The sequence below is a fragment of the Benincasa hispida genome, chromosome 3, assembly GCF_027475165.1.
Source record: "Benincasa hispida cultivar pf3 chromosome 3, pf3_genome.v1.1, whole genome shotgun sequence".
Taxonomy (NCBI): Eukaryota; Viridiplantae; Streptophyta; class Magnoliopsida; order Cucurbitales; family Cucurbitaceae; genus Benincasa; species Benincasa hispida.
Genome location: NC_143480.1, coordinates 37,826,555 through 37,848,754, shown reverse-complemented (window position 1 = coordinate 37,848,754; position 22,200 = coordinate 37,826,555). Strand labels below are relative to the sequence as shown.

At 33.5% G+C, this 22,200-nt stretch overlaps 1 protein-coding gene across 15 annotated transcripts; it reads left to right on the top strand.

The window, feature by feature from the left end:
* The first annotated feature begins 11,804 nt into the window (after nt 1–11,804).
* On the top strand, nt 11,805–20,860 carry PRR7 (pseudo-response regulator 7). 15 transcript variants are annotated; one of them, XM_090311576.1, is made up of 10 exons: nt 11,805–12,224; nt 12,352–12,431; nt 12,676–13,300; nt 15,016–15,177; nt 15,292–15,425; nt 15,855–16,019; nt 17,545–17,731; nt 17,849–18,266; nt 18,364–19,180; nt 20,462–20,860. In XM_090311576.1, exons 3-10 carry the CDS (start codon nt 12,958–12,960, stop codon nt 20,567–20,569), a joined length of 2,334 nt encoding a protein of 777 aa, XP_090167702.1. In that variant the 5' UTR covers nt 11,805–12,224; nt 12,352–12,431; nt 12,676–12,957; the 3' UTR covers nt 20,570–20,860. The 15 variants fall into 15 exon arrangements, with proteins under 15 accessions (XP_090167702.1, XP_038881701.2, XP_038881706.2 ...); XM_039025773.2 differs by having other exon boundaries at nt 17,819–18,266; XM_090311575.1 differs by having other exon boundaries at nt 11,930–12,224; nt 12,613–13,300.
* Nucleotides 20,861–22,200: the final 1,340 nt, after the last annotated feature.

Genomic DNA, 22,200 nt, shown 5'->3' with positions numbered 1-22,200 from the left:
GAAAATCAATCCAAACACGTCTTTAGTCTTCTCACGTTTTCAGAAGTTTATCTTTATATGGGAGAATTCAGGTCTAGCATATACGTAGGGATATGATTTTCTTGTATGTTTCTATAATGGACTGGCTGGAGGAACTATTTACAACTTAGTTTGCCCAAAATCTGTTTCATCTTCCCTTCCATCTCTCTCACAAGGGGTTGCTTTCTTGTAAACCATTAATACAGGTAGGTTCTCTTTGGTTCGGCTATCAAACCGAAACCCTAAACCCTAAATATTTGGTTTGGTTTTCAATTGTATATATACATATAATTGAATCGAAATTTTGATTCGATTCAGTTCAGTTTGGTCAGTTTAAGAACCCTTTTCCCTCCATAGCATATTGGGGTTTGCTAGGGTGATTAAGATGCAGGGTGGGGAATATGTCCTTCATTTTGGTTCGGGACCGGGTTGGTTGGGTTGGGACACCAGGGAGGGGGCTGGATTCTATGTTGATGTGAAAAAATCATGTTAAAAATTACTAATTGACGATCATGATGAACTGGAAATGGTAATCTAGCTAGGCTATAGTAGATTAATTGCAGCTGGCCGAGCTGGTTGGCTCTAGTATTTGCCAAACAGTAAGTTTACACAGCTGCAGACATTCAAGACAGGGCACAATACCAGCTCTTGACCACAATAGTTTGGTGGTACAAGATAGTCTGTGCCCCACATTTGTAAGCTCAACACTCTGCATATCAAACACAACAATGGAGATTCAAATTTATTCATTACAATTTTAATTCATATCATGCAGTGTACCTGTGCTGTAAATATTAGCTTGTGTTCTGTGATTGGTGTTATATCAAACTGCATCAGTGTAAATCTTTAATTATCCTAAATGATATAATTTAGGTTGTCTTGCAATTGTTTGGTCTTTGGTTTGTGAGAATTAAACTTATTTTCTATCCATTTTTTACCATGGTTTGCTTATTCTTTCATAAGTAAAGGGGCTGAATTAAAAAATAAGTCTTTTAAAACTTCTTTATAGTTTCCAAAAATTGGCTTGTTTTTTCAATATTGGTAAAAAAAAATACCTAACAGTGCAATAAATTTTGTGGTAGAAGGGTTGTTTTTAGACTTAATTTTCAAAAGTAAAAAATTAAAAAATATATATAATAGTTATTTTAACTTGATTGCAATTTCAATTGGCTGAAAATAACCGATGCAGAATTTATTTTCTACGGGAACAATAGCTTTTCCCCCCCCAAAATTCATACACTTCTTTTTAGTTTACATTAATACTTTTATTTAAATAAGTTTTATGGATGTATGAAAGTATGCATTACCTATTTTAAAATGAAATTCTAATAGGTTTGAATTGATTGACTTGTAAAATGTAAAGTTTAAATTGATACAAATTTGAGATTTTAATTAATACAACTAAAGCTTAAAGATATAAATTAGATTATTTATAAATGCATATTAGATATGTGGTTGTCGTGTATCAATTATGCAAATAATAATATGATATACATTTAAAGAACAAATTGAGATAGGGCAAATTAGTCAAATAATAATGACATGGTGTGGAAGTCACAAATGAGTATTTTTTTTCCCTTCAAATGCCAATGTGCTGCCCTATGGGGATATGTTTTGTTAAAGTGAGGAAACATGTGAGATGTCAAAACAACAATCAAATGGTCACACCTCTCTCTAATTTAAACATAGTTCAAACGGTGAAAGTATTATTTTCAATTAAGATATCAAAATTTTGCATCCCAGCTTGTGGGGTTGAGACTCATTAATTAAAATAAATATAATACGAAAATATTTATAAAAAAAATACTCAAATGCATTTCGAGTTGCAGGTATTTGTGTGTAACCCATTGAAATTATCCGATCAATGTTTGTAATGCGTCACACTTTTGTTTATATTAAAAAATAATATTTTTTAACTCTTTTTTACTACATAATTAGGGGAGGTGCATGGAAATAGGTGAAGATTCATCAAACAAATAAATGTTGCTTGCCTTCTGAATTGCTTTGTACTTGATTGATGGCGAATTTACATAGTTACTTATATAGCATGATAATTACCAAGTCATACATAAAGAGAAATTAGGTTACTAAAGATTAAAATGTTGAAATAAATGGTTTGTGACTCTTTGTTTATGTTGTATCATTTTCAATTCTTCGTGCTACATTCTTTCATGAATGGATATGTCTTTTCAAATATTAACCAACTTGAGGAAGATACGTGATTATCCATTGATCACGAATTATTTTATAGGTATGTTTCATCTTCAAACTACATTTTGATTTTTTCATAAGCACTTTTCTCTTAAAGCTTTCCTTCCATTTTAAAATTTCGTTTATGTTCGATTTATTTCACAAGGTAAAGTTTGTTGGATCTTATGGACGATGTGTTACTATCATAAAAAAATTGTTATGTTCTATCATGCGATATAATATTCTTGAAATTCAGATACTAAAGTTAATAAAATTGTCTTATGAAGATAACATGAATTTATTTGGCTCAAATTCTCGATCGTATACGATATTATGTACTTTTAGCTATTATGCGATATCATTCCTTAACAGTGTTTGAAAGTTACCGAGTTCTTAGAAAGTGTAAAGGAATGATTTAAAAATATTTGTTTTGTCAAGTAATTTATTTCTTCCTCTAAATTTCAGCTACCTCACTAAGTATCGTGCCGCAAACTATCACAAGCAAAACTTTAACGTTCATCAACATAAATGGCATAACAGATAAATGTTAGGAACATAATTAAAATCTTTTGGGGATGTTTGGGATAAGGATTGTAAGACTATAATAATTAACTTTTGTTATAGTAAATACTATTTCAAAACCTCAATGTGTTACTGTATTTATGGGTTGGGTTGGGTTGGGTTTAAAAAGTCTTTTAAACCCAACTCAATTGTTCAGATTGTAAATTTTTTCAATCCAAATAATCCTTATTAAAAAATCAACCAAACTCAACTATGAAATATTTGGACTGGGTTAGTTTGGCGGGTCATGTATTTAAAATTTTGTTCTAAAAAGAAACAAAACGTAATTATGTAAAAATCTAATTTAATTATTTTTATATATTAAATTAAGATTAATAATTCAATTTCAATTTATATAGTGAAAATTTTCTTTTTATAGTGCAAAGAAAGAGTTGTTGAAGAATAAATTATTAAAAAAATATTAGAATTAAATAAAATTATAATAAATATATATAAAAATTATTGTGTTATAAGTAATAAAAAATATTTTAAAATTAATAATAAATTCGGGTTGGTTTGGGTTATATTAGTTAAACCCATAAACTAATACAACCCATAAAATTTTCATTTATTTGAACCCAACCCAACTCAAATGAGTCGGTGACTCAACCCAAACGGTGTTGAGTTGGGTTGATCGATTTGTTCGGATCATCGGATTTTTTATTATTTTACATTTGTCAATTTTTTATTCTTTGATATAGTGTTTACTATTTCCTTATCAAATTAAAATAGTCAACGCCTCAAATACATAGTATCATAACTCAAACTAAAATAATTTATACTTAAACATAAACTATTATAATCCAACTATAATAATCTAGGACGACTATAAAATTGAAAAAAATAAAACAAAAACATTAAAAGCTATTTTTTTTTTTTTTTGAAAGATATTGTAATTAAATTGTGGGATAGGGACATCGAAACTTAAACCACAAGGTTGATAGTATAAACAATAAGTTACGTTGTTGTTGGCAAAAAGCTAAAATTTTTAGCTAGCATATATCGTTACATTCAATATGCGGTATGATTGTGAACCTAAAAGTTGAAACCACCCTAGTAATTTAGCACATTTTCTCAAATACATTCAACTTCATTAACTAATAACATTTAACTTCAATATGCGGTGTGGACTTAGACTTCTTCTTAATTTGTTATTTTGTCGGTCAGGTTCACTCTCTTGTTTTTTCGGTGAATATTTTTGGTTTTTGTAAAATTCCAAGAGAGAAGGACAATACTACTCATGAATTAGTAGCTTGAACTTCTTATTCAGAAAGAAAACTAATAGCATTTTCCATTCAAAACGTATATTTTTATGGAATATTCATTAGTAGTAATTACACCACCATTTAGAAAAATAGCAAAGATGAGATTCTTTTGAATTGTGGTAAAAGGGCACGTGATATGTTTTTTTTTTTTGTTAATCCTAAAATGCCCTCAGCAATATCTTGTATTACACTGTAATTAAATTTTAGTATTGTAACACCCCGCACATTTTTTAGTAATAGTGTAATTTCAGTAACTGTATAAGTGCAGTAATTTAAGTGTTGGTGTGAAATTATTCAATTTGAAATTCAAATTGAAAATTAATGACAGGAATTAATTTTCTTTTGAAACAGAAAAAATTTAATAGTATAAAACGGAAAGAAATTAAATATAATTATATTTACTTCATTTTTGTTTTATTATTGTTGTTGTTATTTTTTTATAAAAAGTCAAACCCCATCCCCTTTTTCTTCGTGAGCCCTTCCGACGCCGCCCAAAGCCGCCACATCAGTTTCTTCTTCATGACCTCCGTCCACCACTGCTCAAGCGTTGTTCACTTTTGCCGTCATTGGATTTATCGATTTGGGTAAGATTTCTGCCGTTTGGGTTTATTTTCGGTTGATTCTTGAATACTCATTTACGTTTGGCATCAATTGGTTGATACCCATTGTGTTTCAACTTTGGATTCAAGTTTGTGAAGGTATTGAGGTGTTGTTCAGTAAAGTTGGAGTTTGTTTTAGCGAATTTTGGTAAGTTTTATGCTTTGATTACCCTTTTGTGGATTAATTTTGGTTGTTGAGAAATTTTGGTAAAGTCATTTGGAAGTGATTTTTTGACGAAGCTACATATGATTAGGGGTTGATTCGAGAATTTCATTCAAGCTGAAGAAGAGTTTGGTTTGCTAATTATTTGGACTTAAAATTGGAGGTTTGGAAGGTGAATTCGAATTGGACCACACCTTAGGTAAGGTTATCTGGAAATATTTTGTAATATTTGGGTGTTTGGAATTTGGCCTTAACTATTAATTTTAAAGCTTGGTTTATGTTTAGGCTTGATTGAGGATTCAAGAATTTCACAAATATTCAATTGTTTTTTGGTTCGACCTAATATCAAGGTAAGTAATCTTATTACTGGAATTGCCCACGGGCCAGGCATTAGATGTATGCTAGCATGTTAAATGAAGGTTATGGTAGAATGACAGCATGAAAGATTAATAGTATAACATGATTAAAGTATGTTCTGTTACGAGATCCGAATTATTTATTTACGCACATAGACACTTAAATGCTAGTATGAGATGGTATGTGCTTCCATGGTTGTATTTGATTTGATGATGTTGAGGTATACATGTATGTTGTATAACCATGATGTTGAGGTATATGTGTATGTTGTAGAGCCATAATCTTATTATTGGAATTGCCCACGGGCCAGGCATTAGATGTATGCTAGCATGTTAAATGAAGGTTATGGTAGAATGACAGCATGAAAGATTAATAGTATAACATAATTAAAGTATGTTCTGTTACGAGATCCGAATTATTTATTTACGCACATAGACACTTAAATGCTAGTATGAGATGGTATGTGCTTCCATGGTTGTATTTGATCTGATGATGTTGAGGTATACATGTATGTTGTAGAACCATGATGTTGAGGTATATGTGTATGTTGTAGAACCATGATGTTGAGGTATATGTGTATGTTGTAGAGCCATGATGTTGAGGTATATGTGTATGTTGTAGGGTCATGATGTTGAGGTTTATATGTATGTCATAAATTCGTACAGATTATCATGTTGAGACTGTGCAAATGTATTAGTTAGATGCCCATTAGATTTTGTGTTTCCTTCGGGATTCACCAGTTTGTGTCTCCTTCGGGATTCACCAGAGGTAATGGGCATACTTAACTATAGTAGGATAGGACTCAGTCTCCTTCTTGTTTCATGTGCATATGTGTCTCGTGAGGACTAGAGCAGTTTATATATTTCACCAGAGGTGGGTATCTAGAGGACATAAATGCCCAGTCTGACCCCAGTAGTGGGGTTACTTACTGAGTATTTCATACTCATTCTTTCTCATGTATTGTTTCAGGTAAGGGTAGAGATGCACCGGCGATGGACAAGCGGAATTCGTGATCAAGCCACTGAGACTAGTTTTTATGCTTCCGCATCATGAGATTTAGAGTTCTTTCCATGTTTCTCTTAATTTTTAGTTTTGATGTTTAAAACTTATTTTTAAGAATCGTTTTTCAGACTTTATGATTTATGGGTACCCTACTATTGTTTTAATATTTGAAATTAATGAAAGTCTTTGAACTTACCTTATTTAATTAGCATTTATTTCGTCATAACAGAGTTTCGTTTTGAGTTCCATGCATGTATTTAGTAACGGCCTAAATTAAGTCCTAGGGGGTCGGGTCGTTACAGGTATTGCTATATTATAGCTACAAATCTCTTCTATCTATTTGAATCCTAGGATAATATAAAATAACACTTTATCTCAATTTTTCGTTTCTTTTCTCTCTCTTATATATATATATATATATATATATATATTCCAAATCTCTTATTATCCTTATTGTTTTGTTCTCCTTTTCCCTTTTTTTTTTTAAAAAAAAAATCCTTTCAAAACTCGTATCATCCTTATTATTTCATTTTACCTTATATTTTATACATTTAATTTACTTCCTCTTATTTGATATCTCAAATTACTGAAAGTGCTATAACACTCCCATTTCGCTTTCTTTCCCGAGTTATTGCTTAAATACTTCTTGAAATTTTTCCTTGTAGAGGAGCTGTTTTTCTTGAAGTGCAGTCATGATGCATTTTCATGCCCTAGATTATTCTTCGCCAATTCTTTTCTAAACATCAAAGAAAATCTTGATAATGAGAAGTATTTGTTATTCTTAATCGATTTCTACAAATTAGGATTGGAGTTGTTGTTGTTGTGATTCTTCAATGTATAGATATCGTATCACGCTTTGAACTTATTGTCCTGACTATGAGAGATTTAGATGAAGCAACAAACCTTTCTAGACGGGTTTATCGACATGACAAAGTGTGATGGAGGCTTGACGAGGCAAGATAGAGATGGTGGATTTGAAATCAAAAGATGAAGAGGAAGATAAATAATTAGTGGGTAATTATTTATTTATTCTCAACAATTCGAATCTCTTATTTCACAAAACTATTAAGTTTTCAGGAAGTAGTCATTATTTGCTTATTTTCATAAATTTTTCTTCAACAATATACTAAGATTACAATGTAATTAACTATTGAATAATGATTTAAAAAATTTCGTTATTTGCTTCATTCTTGATAAACCTCTATTAAGAAATGGGGATATTGAATGCATCATACCATTTTTACAATATGTAATACCCTCTTTTCTTTTTCCATTCTCTCAAATTAGTATCAAAATCTTTGTTTTGAAATTTTACTCTACTCAAATTTTCTATTCATCATTTATTTATTTATTTTTAATATTATATTGTTTTCAAATATCAATTTATCTTTTCTTTCTAATTAATTTTTATTTTTTTATTTTCATGCATACTAATAGAACCTGTCGAGGATTTGTTATATTTGACGAAGAAATTGTGTTTATTATTTATGATTTAAAACTAAATATCATCCATCCACCATTTTGTTTGTAAGTATTTATACAGAGCTTTAGTTTTAGATTACAGTAATTATAATCACATATGTTGTTGTCATATAATAACTAGTATTGTTTAATGGTTACACAAACCCATTCATGGTAGGTTCCAATGGCGGAAAACAATCCGGAGGTCGGATCAATTTTATATCTTAAAGTTTTATTTATCTTTTAATAGGTTTCTTTTTCCACTTCTGATTTATTGTGTGTTATCTATTGTTTACCATTTAATTAAGATTTGGTTAGTTGATTACAACTATTTATTTAACCATTTTACTATTTTTTAAAACTTAAAATCAATTTCCATATCTTCAAATGTAACTTAAAAAAACATCGTTCCTCTCGTTAGTCCTATTATTATTTTGGTAAATGGACCCTATAAATTCAAGATAAATAATAACCTATTCATTCATCCATTTACTCCTTTAAAAAATAAAAAAAGAAAAAGAAAAACCTTTTTTAGATAAATTTTTTACTTTCACCAGAACCAGGTTGGAAAATGTAATCGAGTGATTGGGTATAGACACGTGTAATTCTTTCAACGTCAAAGAGGAATATCGGGCGCTTGATTGACGGTGATGGTGCAACGTGTCTTGTTCTTATTGGATACTCAAATTTAATTTTTATATTTGTTAGGTAGAAATAATAGCTTAGTTGTATACTAAAAGACAGACTTAAGTAAGGAACGCAAGCCCAGGACCAAGAAAGTATAGGTGGAGAAAAGCTAAAAAAAGAGAATGAGTGCACGGATGCAACGCCAACGTATTATGAAAGGTAGGTATAGTTGAGGGGTTGTTGCATAAAGCCTTGATAAAGTCTCTTACAGAGAGTCGTCTTAATCCCTCCATACTATGTTCCGAGTTTACCCAACTATGACTTAACGAGAGTCGAGACAAGTTCTCTGGGTATATGTCCTTTGGCCAGAGGTGCAGGTTCGAATCCAGCTCATGACAAGATCATTTTGGTCATTGAATATCAAATCTCTAAGACGGAGAAAATGAGTGCCTTCCTATGTTTCGAGAAAAAATCTATATTAAAAAAAAAAAATGAGACTTTGCATTGCTAATATTGACCCTAAAAAAGAAACGGTAGGTACAGCTAGTCCGTGAACAAGCTTAAGCGGAAATGAAAGGGTAGGGTGAGGGATAAGGGGGGAAGCCCCTAAATTGAAGGCTCGAGAGTTGGATCTTCTGCCACACCACAGCTCCTGAGCTTTTGATGTCAGCAAGAATTAGATTCTATTTGTCTTCTTTATTTTTAAGAGAACCCCCCACCCGAACCATTCTTAAGACCACCAAGCCCTCTCGAATGAGTTTGACTATGGGGGCTTTAAGTTCTTAGGAAGAGCCGTACGAGGCAGCTCACGTATGAGATAACAATGATGTTTTCAGTATGTCTCCAGATAGGGCCCCACTAGTCCGGCTAGCTAGTGAGCGGTTCTTTCGGGCGAGAAGCGGGCATCTCTCGCAACGCAAGTTGCATTGTTCGCCACTATCCAAGAAGCAAAAGATTCGAGAGTCCAGGCTGAAAATACATGCATAGATATTGGTCTCCAAGCAAGGGATGGCAATAACTCAAACTTCGATGCCCAAATGAATTCACGAGGAGAGATCCTTTATGAATACAATCACTCCATTTAAAGTAAAGGGATTCAATCCCCAGTCGAAAGAGTTGAGCTACTAAGCTAAGCAGCTGTTGGGGAACTCGGCCGTTTGTTATTGCTAGTTGGGCTGCTCGCCTTTATACGGCATGGTTTCGCTATCGCTCATGACTTGTATTGTGGTCGGCCTAAAAAGTCGTATTCCTACCATTTTGAATCACTCCCTCTTCCACAAATCAATATATATATATATATATATATAAGAAATACATTTTTATAAAAAAAAAGGGAAAATTATATGAGAAAAGAAAAACGACGTCTCACGTTCCACTATGATTGGTTATATTTTGCTACTGCCCGCAGCGTATCCCGACCCCTTAAGGAATTCATTTTGTGACATTTTTACCTGATTACGTGCGACTACAAATGATAGACCAATCAAACGAGAGTTTCGATTGCTCTGTACCACAATCTGGCAAATTTAACGCCGTCAACTTTTGAACCATTTTTTTTAATAAAAAAATTAATTAGTGATTTGAACCTATTTTCACCCTTAATTTATTCTATGATTGTTCTAATATTTAAAATATTTTAGGGAAAAAATCAAGATCTCTCTTTTCTTTTTCTTTTTTCTTTTTTTAATTAAAAAAAAACCAAGATATTAGTGTAAGTATACAAGTTCCAAAATCTTGTAGGATTAATCAATTTAAATCACAAAAATCTAAATTAATAGTTTTATGGATTAAAACTCTCAACATGAATATACGAGAGATAATATATATGTAAAAATAAAGTAAGGCAAGCAACGGATTCAACATTATCCATGAATGAAGTATTCAATCTTAAAGAAGAGGTACGACGAGCGAGCAAATTGACTTAAGAATTATCATAACATTGAATATACTTGAAGAATGTTGAAGATCGTGTTGAAGCTTGAACGTCTGAAACAAAGTGGATATTTTCTATAAGATAACTCTGGCTCGTTTATATGATAATTGTCATGTATTCTTTTCGTGAAATTTAAACTTCAAATTTCTATGCTCCACATATTTACTATACACATATAATAAACTCAATGCAAAATATTTTGTCAATATTATCTATATAATCTATGAGATTTCACATACTCATTATTCTTTTAAAAAAATAAAAACGATTATTTGTTTTTATAATGCTAACAAAAGCTATTCAAAAAATATATTTTGATAAATAGTTGAGTTATTTTGAAATAACTCAACCCTTATAAAATTTATCTTCTCAAGTTTTGTATGATGTATGTATACTTCTTGATTTGATGTGAATTCATAACGTGTTTGTTTTAGTAATATGATACAAAATTGTTTAAAAAGATACCAGAAAATGTATTTATTTTTTTATTAGAAGTTGTAGAGTAGGTGATTATCTTTAAGGATGAAAGTCATGCGAATCCCATTAAATGAAACTCACGTTTCAGCAAGAAAATACATTTGTTAAAAATATGTTTTTATTAAAATTACATTTAATTCATAGATATAAAAAAAAAGTTTTGGGACTTTTTTGTTTTGTTTTTAGAGTAATATTACTACCTAGATATGTTGGGAATGTGATATTATATTTAATTTGAATTTAATATTATCATTAACGTGGCCTATGTGTATTATCTACTATTTTTAATTTTTTTAGTCTTGTAACTTTGGCCTCGGTAATTACCTAATGAGAGAGAGTCGATGCCAAAGTCACCCTTTATGCGAGGGAATGCTAGACAGGCCAGGTTCCATCTAAATCAACCAAATAAAAAAAGTCCCAAGACCGGTAATGCAGCATCTATTCGAGAACTTCTTACATTATAAGAAGTACAAAGGGAATGCACTTATAAAGTGTTGTGAAGACTTGTTACCACTAGATGATCCATTACTCCCCAGAACAACTAGTTCACTCATGGAACACATATGTTATTTTATTGGGTTAATCAAGTGAAATATAATTTTCTAATTAAACACAGTGAGGAGAGATATCTATATAAAGATAAAATTTTAGGTCCCGTTTGGTAACCATTTTATTTTTTATTTTTGATTTTTAAAGATTAAGCATATTTTCTTTCAATTTCTTATAATACTATGGTTGAATTTTGAATTAAATTCTAAAAACAACCCGCAATAAAAATTTTAAACCATTGGTATATCATATAAATGCTAAAGTTGATATGATAACGAGCAAATAAATTCATGTCTCCATGCATTTGTGTGGAAAGTTCAAATAACAAACATTGATAGAATTGTTTAAATTTATAAAATGAAAATTTCGCAATTTTTTTTTATTTCACTACGTAAGTGAGAGAAAGTATAATGCGTTTTGTGTGTATTTTTTTTCTTTCTTTTTTTAATGATTATTCAACCGAAATTGATGAAAATTAGCCGAATACTCGACGTCCGTGAAAACGACGTTATCTTTTCGTAAGTCGACTCTAAAATGACGCCACGTGTCCCGACTAAATCTCCCGGATCCATACAATCTCTTCAGCTCCCGGCTTTAGATTTCGTTCCGCTTCTAAAACCCATGGCCCCAAGTTTTCGGCCACGTTGGAAATATCTTCGTCCTACGTGGAACATTTGGACCATCCCACAGCTTCAATTTGTCCACGTCATCCCCCCGCGTACTCTCTGCAATATCTTCTTCCATATTTTTTTCCTTTAATTTTCTCTTCCAATTAGTTCTGAAGAGAAAAAAAAAAAAAAACTGAAAATTCGGCCATTACCCTCCTTCTTCAACCTCTAGCCTCCTTGTTTCTGTGGCTGGTCAAGCAACTTCATCACTGCAACCGTACTCGCAAACAACAGAGGAGGCGAAATTCAGCGATTTCTGGATTGAAGATAAAGTTAAGCTCTGAGATTTTCCGTTTCTTGAGACCCTTTTTTTGCCTCACCTCCAGCCTCCAGATCGATCTGGAAGCTCTGATGGTGATGTTCTTCATACGCGTTTCTGTTTCTAATACTACTGTTGTTTTAATTCGTAGCTAGTCGTTCTTTTGGTGATTCATACTTGTTGTTTTATTTGCTTTTTCTTTCTTTTCTTTTTCTCTTTCAGTAATAATCAATAAAGATTCTACATCAAGTTTGCATATGAGAAGTCTCTGTTTTTATTGATTAGTTCGTTGATCTTTCTAGGTAATTTGTGGATCCGTCTCTTTAGGTTAATGTCAGGAGATTCTCGGTTTTGCTTCAGTTTAGGGTTTGATATATATATATATATATATTTTCCCTTTTTTAAAAAAATTTGCTTAACGTCTATTGCTGCTGCTGGGAATAGGATTAATTGCTGAACGTCTGCAAACGTTTGTTTTTGCAGTTCGTGTTATTCTTGGTTTTCACGTATAATGGTTAGGCTTTTAAGGTGCGGTGGTTTTTCCAGGGAGCAGGCTACCATTGGATTTTGAGGCTTCTTGTTGGATTTAGAATGCGCACTGAATCTCTCTCCAATCCCCCACCATAGACTGTGGACTTCGTGTTTCACTTTGACAATACCTCTGGTCGTTTCCACTTGTTTAAGTTGGAGGGTGCCTTTGGGTTCTTGAAAACCGCATAGAGTTATGTGCTTTTGTTCCTTTGATTGGAGAGGGATTTTAGATACTGGGAAACTGAGTTTCAAGTACTCAATCTTTCTGATTCTGATTGACGACAAGTGTCAACCCTGATGAGTGCTCATGCCGGCAGGCAGAGGGAGTTAAGAGAAACAAGTCATCACGCACAGGATGGTAATGGAAGCGTGAATAATGGTGTATCTGGCAGGGAACAGAGCCCGGTTGAGGAAAACGAGTTGAAGGTCAATGGATTAACTAGAAATACAGAAGATGGTCGAAAATCCACTGTTCATGCCCATGACATTCTGCAAATACAGCAGCAGCAGCAGCCTCAAGGATCTATGGTCTGCTGGGAGAGATTTCTACATCTTAGGTCCCTGAAGGTTTTGCTTGTTGAAAATGATGACTCCACTCGGCATCTAGTCACTGCACTGCTTCGTAATTGCAGTTATGAAGGTCAGTAAATTGGTCTTTCTGGCACCATTTTCTACACGCATATGATTGGTAATTGATGCATGATCATTTCAGATGTGCACGCGCACCCACGTCTATATATACATATATATGTTTTAATTTCAACAATTTATGGTCTCAAGTTTCCGTTAACATCTGAACTTCTCTGATAAGGTGTAATTTCCGTAGTTAGGAAGTACTAATTTCATCACACAAGCAGTTCCTATTATTTCGGAAGTACTAATTTCATCACACAAGCAGTTCCTATTATTTCGGAAGTACTAATTTCATTACACAAGCAGTTCCTATTATTCCGGAAGCACTAATTTCATTACATGAACTACTGTTGTTGAAGTTGCTGGACAGACTTTAGTTAGCAGTACAAACATAAGGAGAGGGGATAAACCTGGAAGATAAATGGTAAAAGAACTACTATGATAGACTTAAAATATCTAAACCTATAAATTTTAAGTACTTCAACTATGGAGAACAGAAGAGGTAACAATGCTGAAAGAATCCCACTTGATACTACTTGCCACACAGACAGGTTTCATTTCGTAGCTTCCATTATCAAAACAGTTTCATTGATATTATGATGTTACTAAAGGGGAGACCCCATGTGATGTTGCTTCCATTTTTTTGAAAAGGAAACAATGTAGCTTCCGTTTTCAAAAGAAGATCTTTAATATCTGTTTCCATCCTTAGCTTCAAGCTGGAGTATCCTTGTTGAGCTCTTTCTAGACCCGGAGTTACCCCATGAGCTCCTTCTAGAGCTTGGAGTTCCTCAAAATTTCTTTTTGTGCATCTCCCCCACCTCGGTCAAATACAACTTGGCAATTCTATTTGTGTACTCTTCTTGCAAATAGCAATGCACTTAAGATCTTCCTGAAACATGTTGGCCTCTTCAAGTTTTATTCAAAATCATAAAAATATTGTCCAATTCATCAAGAAGAGGTTCCCTATGAGACACTATCTGCAATTCTGATTCAATTAAATGCTTTTTCATTCCGTTTGTATTGTATTTCAAACTAGGAAGAGCACTAGCTGGTGTGATTCATATTCCTGCATGTCATTGGATACAAATACTTTTGTGAAGTACCTAATTTCATTAGCTTACTAATGATTAAAAATACTTTTTTGTCACTGGAAGTATTTCCTTTCCCTGACGAGTCTGCATTTGATTATTGCTGTAACTCCCTATCTAATAGCGCACAATTTGATTCCCTGGTCCCTGCATCCTAGTTTTTGTACTAGAAATCTTACTGTGGTAAGGAAAGTTGGCGTGACTGATTCCTTGTTTGCAACTGACATCATTATCGATACTTTAGGTGGCCTTTGGGGGGTGGGGAGAAGGGGTGTTATTATGTCATCTTCTTATGCGTGCAACACACACATACATGGTTAGAAACCGAACTTTCATTTAGCAAAATGAAAGCATAACTTTTATGTTGTTCATTTTTCTGGTTAGCACATATGGAAAACCTATGGTAGTGAATTTAAGGCATCCTTCTTTTATGAGCTATTCTATTCCTCTAACGTATCTTGGTAGACAAATAGTTATCTGGATCCTATGTCTATGGTTGAGCTTTAAATATCCTTTCATCAATGAGTGCATAATTAAAAGAACTTTCCTGCCCATGATCTGACTTTCAATCGGGTTATGTTTTCTTTTGTCCTTTTCTGGTTTACCACCCTTTCTTGTCTGTCGGCGATGTTAGTTATTGCGGCTGCAAATGGACTGCACGCATGGAAGATGCTAGAAGATCTGACAAATCACATAGATCTTGTGCTAACGGAGGTGGTCATGCCTTGCTTATCTGGCATTGGTCTTTTAAGCAAAATTATGAACCATAAAACGAGGAAGAATATACCTGTAATCAGTAAGTTTCTTGAAGTTTCTAGTTTATCAAGCGTATAGCTTTTAAGTAGTTTGATCTTTCTATGCACGCTAATCTATTGATTTATTTTTTTATTTTGATGTTATATTCGTGCAGTGATGTCTTCTCATGATTCAATGGGTTTAGTATTTAAATGTTTGTCAAAGGGGGCTGTCGATTTTTTAGTGAAGCCCATTCGGAAGAATGAGCTTAAAAACCTTTGGCAACATGTTTGGAGAAGATGCCATAGCGTGAGTACTTTCGCTTCCTGTGTCCCTTTTTGATTGCATTATATTGATTAGCTGACATTACGACTTGTTATAGATGGCTAAATACGAAGAGTGAAGTACTTTCTATTGTCCTTGTAGCTAATTATCTATAATGATTGTCACTCTCTTTTTTTCTCATTTTGTTTTCTCGCATTTTCTCTTTCCTCTTGAATGTAATTGTATTGTTGAGCATTAGCCTCTTTTCATTTTATCAATAAAAAGTTATGTTTCTTTTCTTTTTTTTTTCTAAAAAAAAAGGATTGTCACTCTCCTTTCTGAGATCTGCCTGAATTTATGCCAAGTGCATTCTCATAGACTTTTAGCTCACATTTATCTACTATGTGATGGGGCATTGGACACTTGATATTTTCCTATTAATTATGTCCTACTGATATCTAGTTTTTCTCTTAGTCTAGCGGCAGTGGTAGTGAAAGTGGCACACAGACCCAAAAATCTGTGAAGTCAAAAAGTGTTGAAAAATCAGACAACAACACTGGGAGCAACGATGAAGAAGAAGACAATGAGAGCATTGGTTTCAACATTGGTGATGGAAGTGATGATGGTAGTGGCACACAGGTATTACATATTCTTGTCGAGAGACTAACAAGATCTAGGATTGTTTTATATGCACATTAAAGAGTGTCAAACATATCACGTCAAGGATAGTAGATTTCTCTTGAACTAGTTTTGGCTAACAAATGCTCTTTAAAAGAGTGGCATCATGTTTAAATAGTTGAATTATTTGTAGATGGATTTGTTAGATGCTGATTAGATTGTATTGTCTCGTTTCCCTTGGCTATGTCTTAGTTACAATGCTAGTTACTTATTTGATTGTAGATTTAGATTATTGTAGAAGTGGAGTTATATCTAGCAACTTGCATTGACATGCAATTGTGTGTAACTTGCATTATCCCATGCTTGTTTCTTCTGGTTTACTTTTGTTGCCACTCAATTGTTGAGTACAATGAATTTGAATTGATTTGAAACCTTGGTTTGGCTCTCTATCCCCCAATTCCCTTGATGAGCATTATTGTGAGAGAAATTCCTTTTTTTTTCTTCTCTTATTTTTCAATTGGCCGTGTTGCTGACTCGACATGTTGTCAATTTATCAACAAGCAACCTTATGCTAAGATATATAGTTTTTTAATAGGCTAAAATGACATATATGAAGTGGGTATTAGAGTGAACGAGATCACTATATGATAAGACTAATGTATTTACTTCAACCCTAGTACAATAGTATGTGTTCTGATAAAACAAAGTGGTTACTGGAATCTTTTACTGGCTAAAGCAGCCTGGTGATTGAATCAGGAAACATCGCCTTACTACAGGGTAAGAAATACTTCCTTTTCTTGGAATCAATATCCTTCCCAGCATGTAATTTAATCCATAAGTTATCAACTATTTCAACATTGTAAGATTGGTTTAAAAGATGTGACCAAATTTTATTCTTGGGACTGTTAGGACTGTATAATTGTTTTTTATCAATGATGGTTGGTGTCCTAAATTCTGATTTCCCAATCAACAGTAACCTTTTTTTTTTCATTGAGAGAAAAAAGAGAGATAAAAAAGGACTCAAAGGGCATACAATAAACAGTCCAAACTAAGGGGGAGCCGAACGACATGCTATATAAAAAGAAGCTCCAAATGGGCAATTACAAATGTTCTTGGACGCTTATATAGAAACGGTAGACCTAGCCAACGACCAAATTCCCTCCCAAGATCTTTCCAAATTCCTAAAAATTCAGTGTGTTTCCTAGCCAACAGTAACTAGTGTCACTTTCTGTTTCTAGTTCATTGAAGTGTCACCTTCACTGAGAAAATACCATATTTCTGTCGTAAGCTTATGAAAGGACTCCCGACATAGTACCCCTTTTCACTTCAATTAGATCAAATGCATTTTATACTTTTATACTGCTTTTTTCGTTTCCATTTTCCGGGGCAGATTAGTGGGTGGTACTTGTTTTCCAGTGATAAGACTTTCAAGTCTACCCTGTCAACCGGTTAAAGTTGTTTTGTTTGTTTGTTTGTTTTTTTTTTTTTTTTTTTGGGGTGGGGGGGGGGAGCGTCTTCTTGCTAATTTCCAATTCTCTTTCTACAGAGTTCTTGGACCAAGCAAGCTATAGAAGTTGAAAGCCCTAGACCAGTATCTGCATCAGCATGGGATCATAAACGTGAACGTCCTGATAGTACTTGTGCTCAAGTTGTCCACTCAAATGCTGATGCATTTGCCAATAATGCACCAATTATTTTGACAGCAGGGTGCCAGGTGCAGAAAAAGCAACTTGGTATGCCTTTGAATATCCGAGTGTATCTAAGAACTATACAAACTGTTAATAATATGTATAATATTTTTTCATTTCGTTTTTATTCAGAAACTGTTACCTTGGGTAAAGTTGAATTAGGCATGAACAGAAATCTAGATTTACAACTTGAACTCTCTACGGAACACCCAACCGAGCTAGTTAACAGAAAACAGAACATTAGGCTTGAGATTGGGTCCAGTGGATTCAATGAGCAGTTCAACAAAGGACATCTTGACCTCAACTCTGAGAGCCCATCCAGCAAACTTAAGTATGAGGAAACAACTGTTACTGGTCTTGCTACCAATCTTACTGATTCTAAGATGGATGTCACTGTGTTTGAGGCACCGAGCAGCCATCCCAAGACCACAGACATTAAGAATAAAGATGTTACAGATTCAGAAGATTTTCCATCTCTTGAGCTTGGATTAAAAAGGCTTAGAGGAGTTCAAACAACTGTGAAAGCGGTCCAAGATGAGCGGAATGTTTTGAGACGCTCAGATTCTTCAGCTTTTTCTAGGTATGTGGGAAAATGGTCCATCCTTCCAGATATTGTTTCAAAATGTTGATGCAATTCCTTTTTCACCAATAAAACTTCACTGTCCATACAATTACAGGTACAATGCTGGCTCAAACAAGACTCCAACTGGGAATGCCGGGAGTAACTCTCCCCCTAGTAACTCTCCACCTGTTAATGGTTTAGAAGTTACAAATCAAGAGAACATGCAAGATATTCGATCTCATTCAAGTGGTAACCCTCCCAATCAATGCTCAAATGGAGATAGCAATAATATCGACATGGGGTCCACTACCAATAATGCATTTTCCAAGTCTGTAGTTACTAATAACAAGTCAGCAATGGCATCAACAGTCAACTGTTTGTACCCATCGGGAGCTTTCCACCCTGTTAAGAATGACAGTCTATCTGCTCCACAGCAAGCTGATAATGTCAATAATGTCACAACTACAACAATGCAAGCTCAGTCTAATTTTGTGCACAGGGAATCTCAAATGCAGCAACTTTGTCACCCTTATGATCCCACTCATCAGCTTGTCCACAATATTCAACGATTGTCATCTGAGCATAATGATTTTTCATTGAAGAAAATATCTGCAGCTGCCACGCATTGTGGGTCAACCAATGTTTTAAATGGTACTGTAGAAGGCAATGCGGCAAATTATAGTGTCAACGGTAGCGCCTCGGGTAGCAACCATGGAAGCAATGGCCAAAATGGGAGTAGCACTGCAGTAAATGCTGGAGGGCTGAATATGGAAAGTGATAATGGAATAGGTCGAAGTGGGGATGCCAGTGGAAGTGGGAGTGGGAGTGGAAGTGGAAGTGGAAACAAAATGGACCAAAACAAAGTTTCACAAAGGGAAGCTGCCTTGACAAAGTTTCGCCAGAAAAGGAAGGAAAGATGCTTCCGTAAAAAGGTAATGCTACTCGATCTCTCTTTTAGTCCAATGCTCCTTATGTCTATTTTGTGTTCCCTCGTCTTGTAAAGCTTGGTGATTCACATATCTGGGGGATTTTTCTATATCCTATCTGAGCTTTGAGAAGCACCGATATAGAAATGGAGCCACAAACGAATACTGCATGGTTACAAACAGGGCTAGACTTATATGTGTGTATTCTAAGTATGCTTAAAAGCATATGCATCTCTGTACATTTCAACAATTTCACATCAGAAGTTTAATTATTTACGTGTGACTGAAGTGATGAAATATGCGACACTTTAAACAAGCTTGAAAAACTAATTACTTTGTTTCTAATGTTACAATCCCTCACAGTAAATGCCAATGGTTTTAAGAAAATTTTAAATGTGTCGTATGAATAGTTAAAATCAACCATCTCAAGAAAGTAAGTGTTATTTTTCTTTTATATTTCAAGTGTTATTTTTCTTTTATATTTCTGTTTAGATCAAGATTTCAAACAAAAAATAAAAAGTTCAAGTGTCGGGAAAATTTTCAATAAATGTCAGTGTAGGAGAGATTGATATATATTCAACAAGCTTCCGATACTTTTTCTACTTTTACTGGTGTATATAGTACACGTTGGATACTAACATGCTAAGATTGAGTCTATGCTTCACTAAGTATTGCAATATAATTTTATTACTATTATTCTTATTACTTATTTTAGGACTTCAATGGTCTTTGCAAATAGGGGCATTTTATTTCATTGGTCATGCGAGAGTTGATCTGTTTCTTGCTCAGAATAGCCTACATGTTTATATATTATTTTTTTTCCTTTTCTTTTGGGGGGGGCAGATTAGGGATAACACTTCCTTCAAGTTCAAGCACATTGCATCAGTTGTGCCCTCCTGTGGGGCCGGTATATTGCATATTTACTAGATAGACGTGCAATAAAGGGATTTCATTTGGGTTCCATTGTAGTCATGTTAGAGCTATCCTTACCAATGACCTGCATCAGGAGAACTTTTGGAACCTAAATGGTCTCTCGTTGCATTGTGTCGACTCAAATAATTGCACTGTATGGCTTTCTTCTTATGTGTCTGCTGTTTAGATTCTGACTTTTTTTTTTAGGGAAAGGAAAAGATGGCTTATTGACTAGAGTTCTTATGCCTTTCTGTTGAGATGCTGGTTTTCTGAATCATTTTCTTCCATTTTTGTATTCTGTATCAATTTTCTTCAGGAGATGCTGGTTTTCTGCTAAATTGGCTTCTTATTAGTTACGTCTATATTCTTTCACAGGTCCGATACCAAAGCAGAAAGAGATTAGCAGAACAGAGACCCCGTGTCAGGGGACAGTTTGTGAGACAAAACACGAGCGAAAACACAAGCAATGCAGGAGATGGCTAAAGTCATTGCATTGTTTTGGTAAAAAGAAAAAAAAAATGATATGGTTTTCCCTTTAACAAGATATGTGAATGTGCATGTGGGAAAATAGATAAATTAGAGTGTACCATTTTAGACAGAAAAATGATGTTTTTACTTAACAATTCTAAATTAGACAGACAAAGCTGAACTGGACTCTGTTGCCAGTGGCTACTGGACTTCTAATTCAAGAAGGCCTTCTGCCTTTCTGCATCAGAAAACTCTATTTTAGTTTTGTGTTTGGACAAAATGTGAGTGTATTATTCATTGTTATTACCCTACTCTCTTCTTTCTATCCCCTTTGTACAAGAGTACTACTTTTTCATAGATAGCTTACTTCCAGTGGTTTGAATTTTTGAACATAGAGTAACTTTCTTTTTGTGCACTCTTCTTCTGGCAATGGCACAAGAGGTGCAAATGTTGAACGAATGGCAAGTCGACTTGTGCAAGTACGTGACCGATGAGCTTTTACGGCCGAAACTTTATGTAATTTCTGCTCTCCAAACGAATGGCGAGTCACTTGTTCAATTTCTCACATCATCTGACTGCTAATGTTGTGCGAGTTATAGGTTGTATGTGAACTTTCATTTCTATTCTCCGTTCTTTTAGCTTGTTCCTAATTTGTTTAACTTTACACCAGTGCATTGTGTATATTTTTGTTAATTCGAAATCGAGACCAAATTATATTGGATTGGGTTTTATGTAGTTTGGATTTAAAGTTTTTCAAAAATTGATAAACCAGACCACTATTGATAAATGGTTTAGTCCCGTTAATGTATAAAGAAACAAAAACTCAAATCAAAATTAACTTTATTTGATTCGATTTAATCAAGTTTGGTATAGCTTTGCACACTCTAAACTCTACGGTGCATGTGCTGATGGGGCATCTTTCATTTTCTTGATATGTGTGTGTATATATATATATCTATTTGTTTTCCAAAAATATATTTATATTTTTAATGGAAATTGTACCTCCGGCATTTTGCGGCCCGTTGTACATCACTTATTATAGGTTTAAATACTATATCGATCCCTATATTTTTAATTTTGGTTCATTTTGATCTTTGTACTTTTAGAATATTCGTTTTGTTCTTATATTTTCGTCTCTGATTCATTTTAATCATTGTACTTTCAAAATGTTCATTTTAGTTCTTATATTTTATACTTTAGTTATTAAGCATTCAAAAAGTGATCATTTTAATCCCTTAAAACATGAAATATCCAAAATGATCTTCATTTAAAAGTATAAGGATTAAAATGAGTATTCTAAATCTACAATAACCATAATAAACCAAAGTTAAAAGTGTAGGACTAAAATTAACATTTTGAAAGTAAAGAATCAAAATGGACCAAAATTAAAAGTATATTAAAGCTGTATTTAAACCTTTATTATATATGGAAAGGCTGAAGACTATTCCAAGGGTTAGAATTATATGTTTGAATTTTCAGTTTACCCCGAATGTACGAAATTGTTCAAATATATATATGTATAGTTCTATTTGAATTTCTAACATCTCCATTTGGATTCTGAAGAAGTTTATACCTTTATCGGATAAGCTAGGCTAAGATTAATTAAGAAATTATTATTATATCTTTAAATAATTAAGAATGTAAAA

What these genes read in the sequence shown, in the direction of transcription:
- PRR7 (XM_039025773.2), top strand. Translation starts at nt 12,958, where the DNA reads ATGAGTGCTCATGCCGGCAGGCAGAGGGAGTTAAGAGAAACAAGTCAT. An exon ending in TCGTAATTGCAGTTATGAAG is followed by an intron (nt 13,301 to 15,015) that starts GTCAGTAAATTG and finishes CGGCGATGTTAG; the next exon opens with TTATTGCGGCTGCAAATGGA. An exon ending in GATTCTTCAGCTTTTTCTAG is followed by an intron (nt 18,267 to 18,363) that starts GTATGTGGGAAA and finishes ATACAATTACAG; the next exon opens with GTACAATGCTGGCTCAAACA.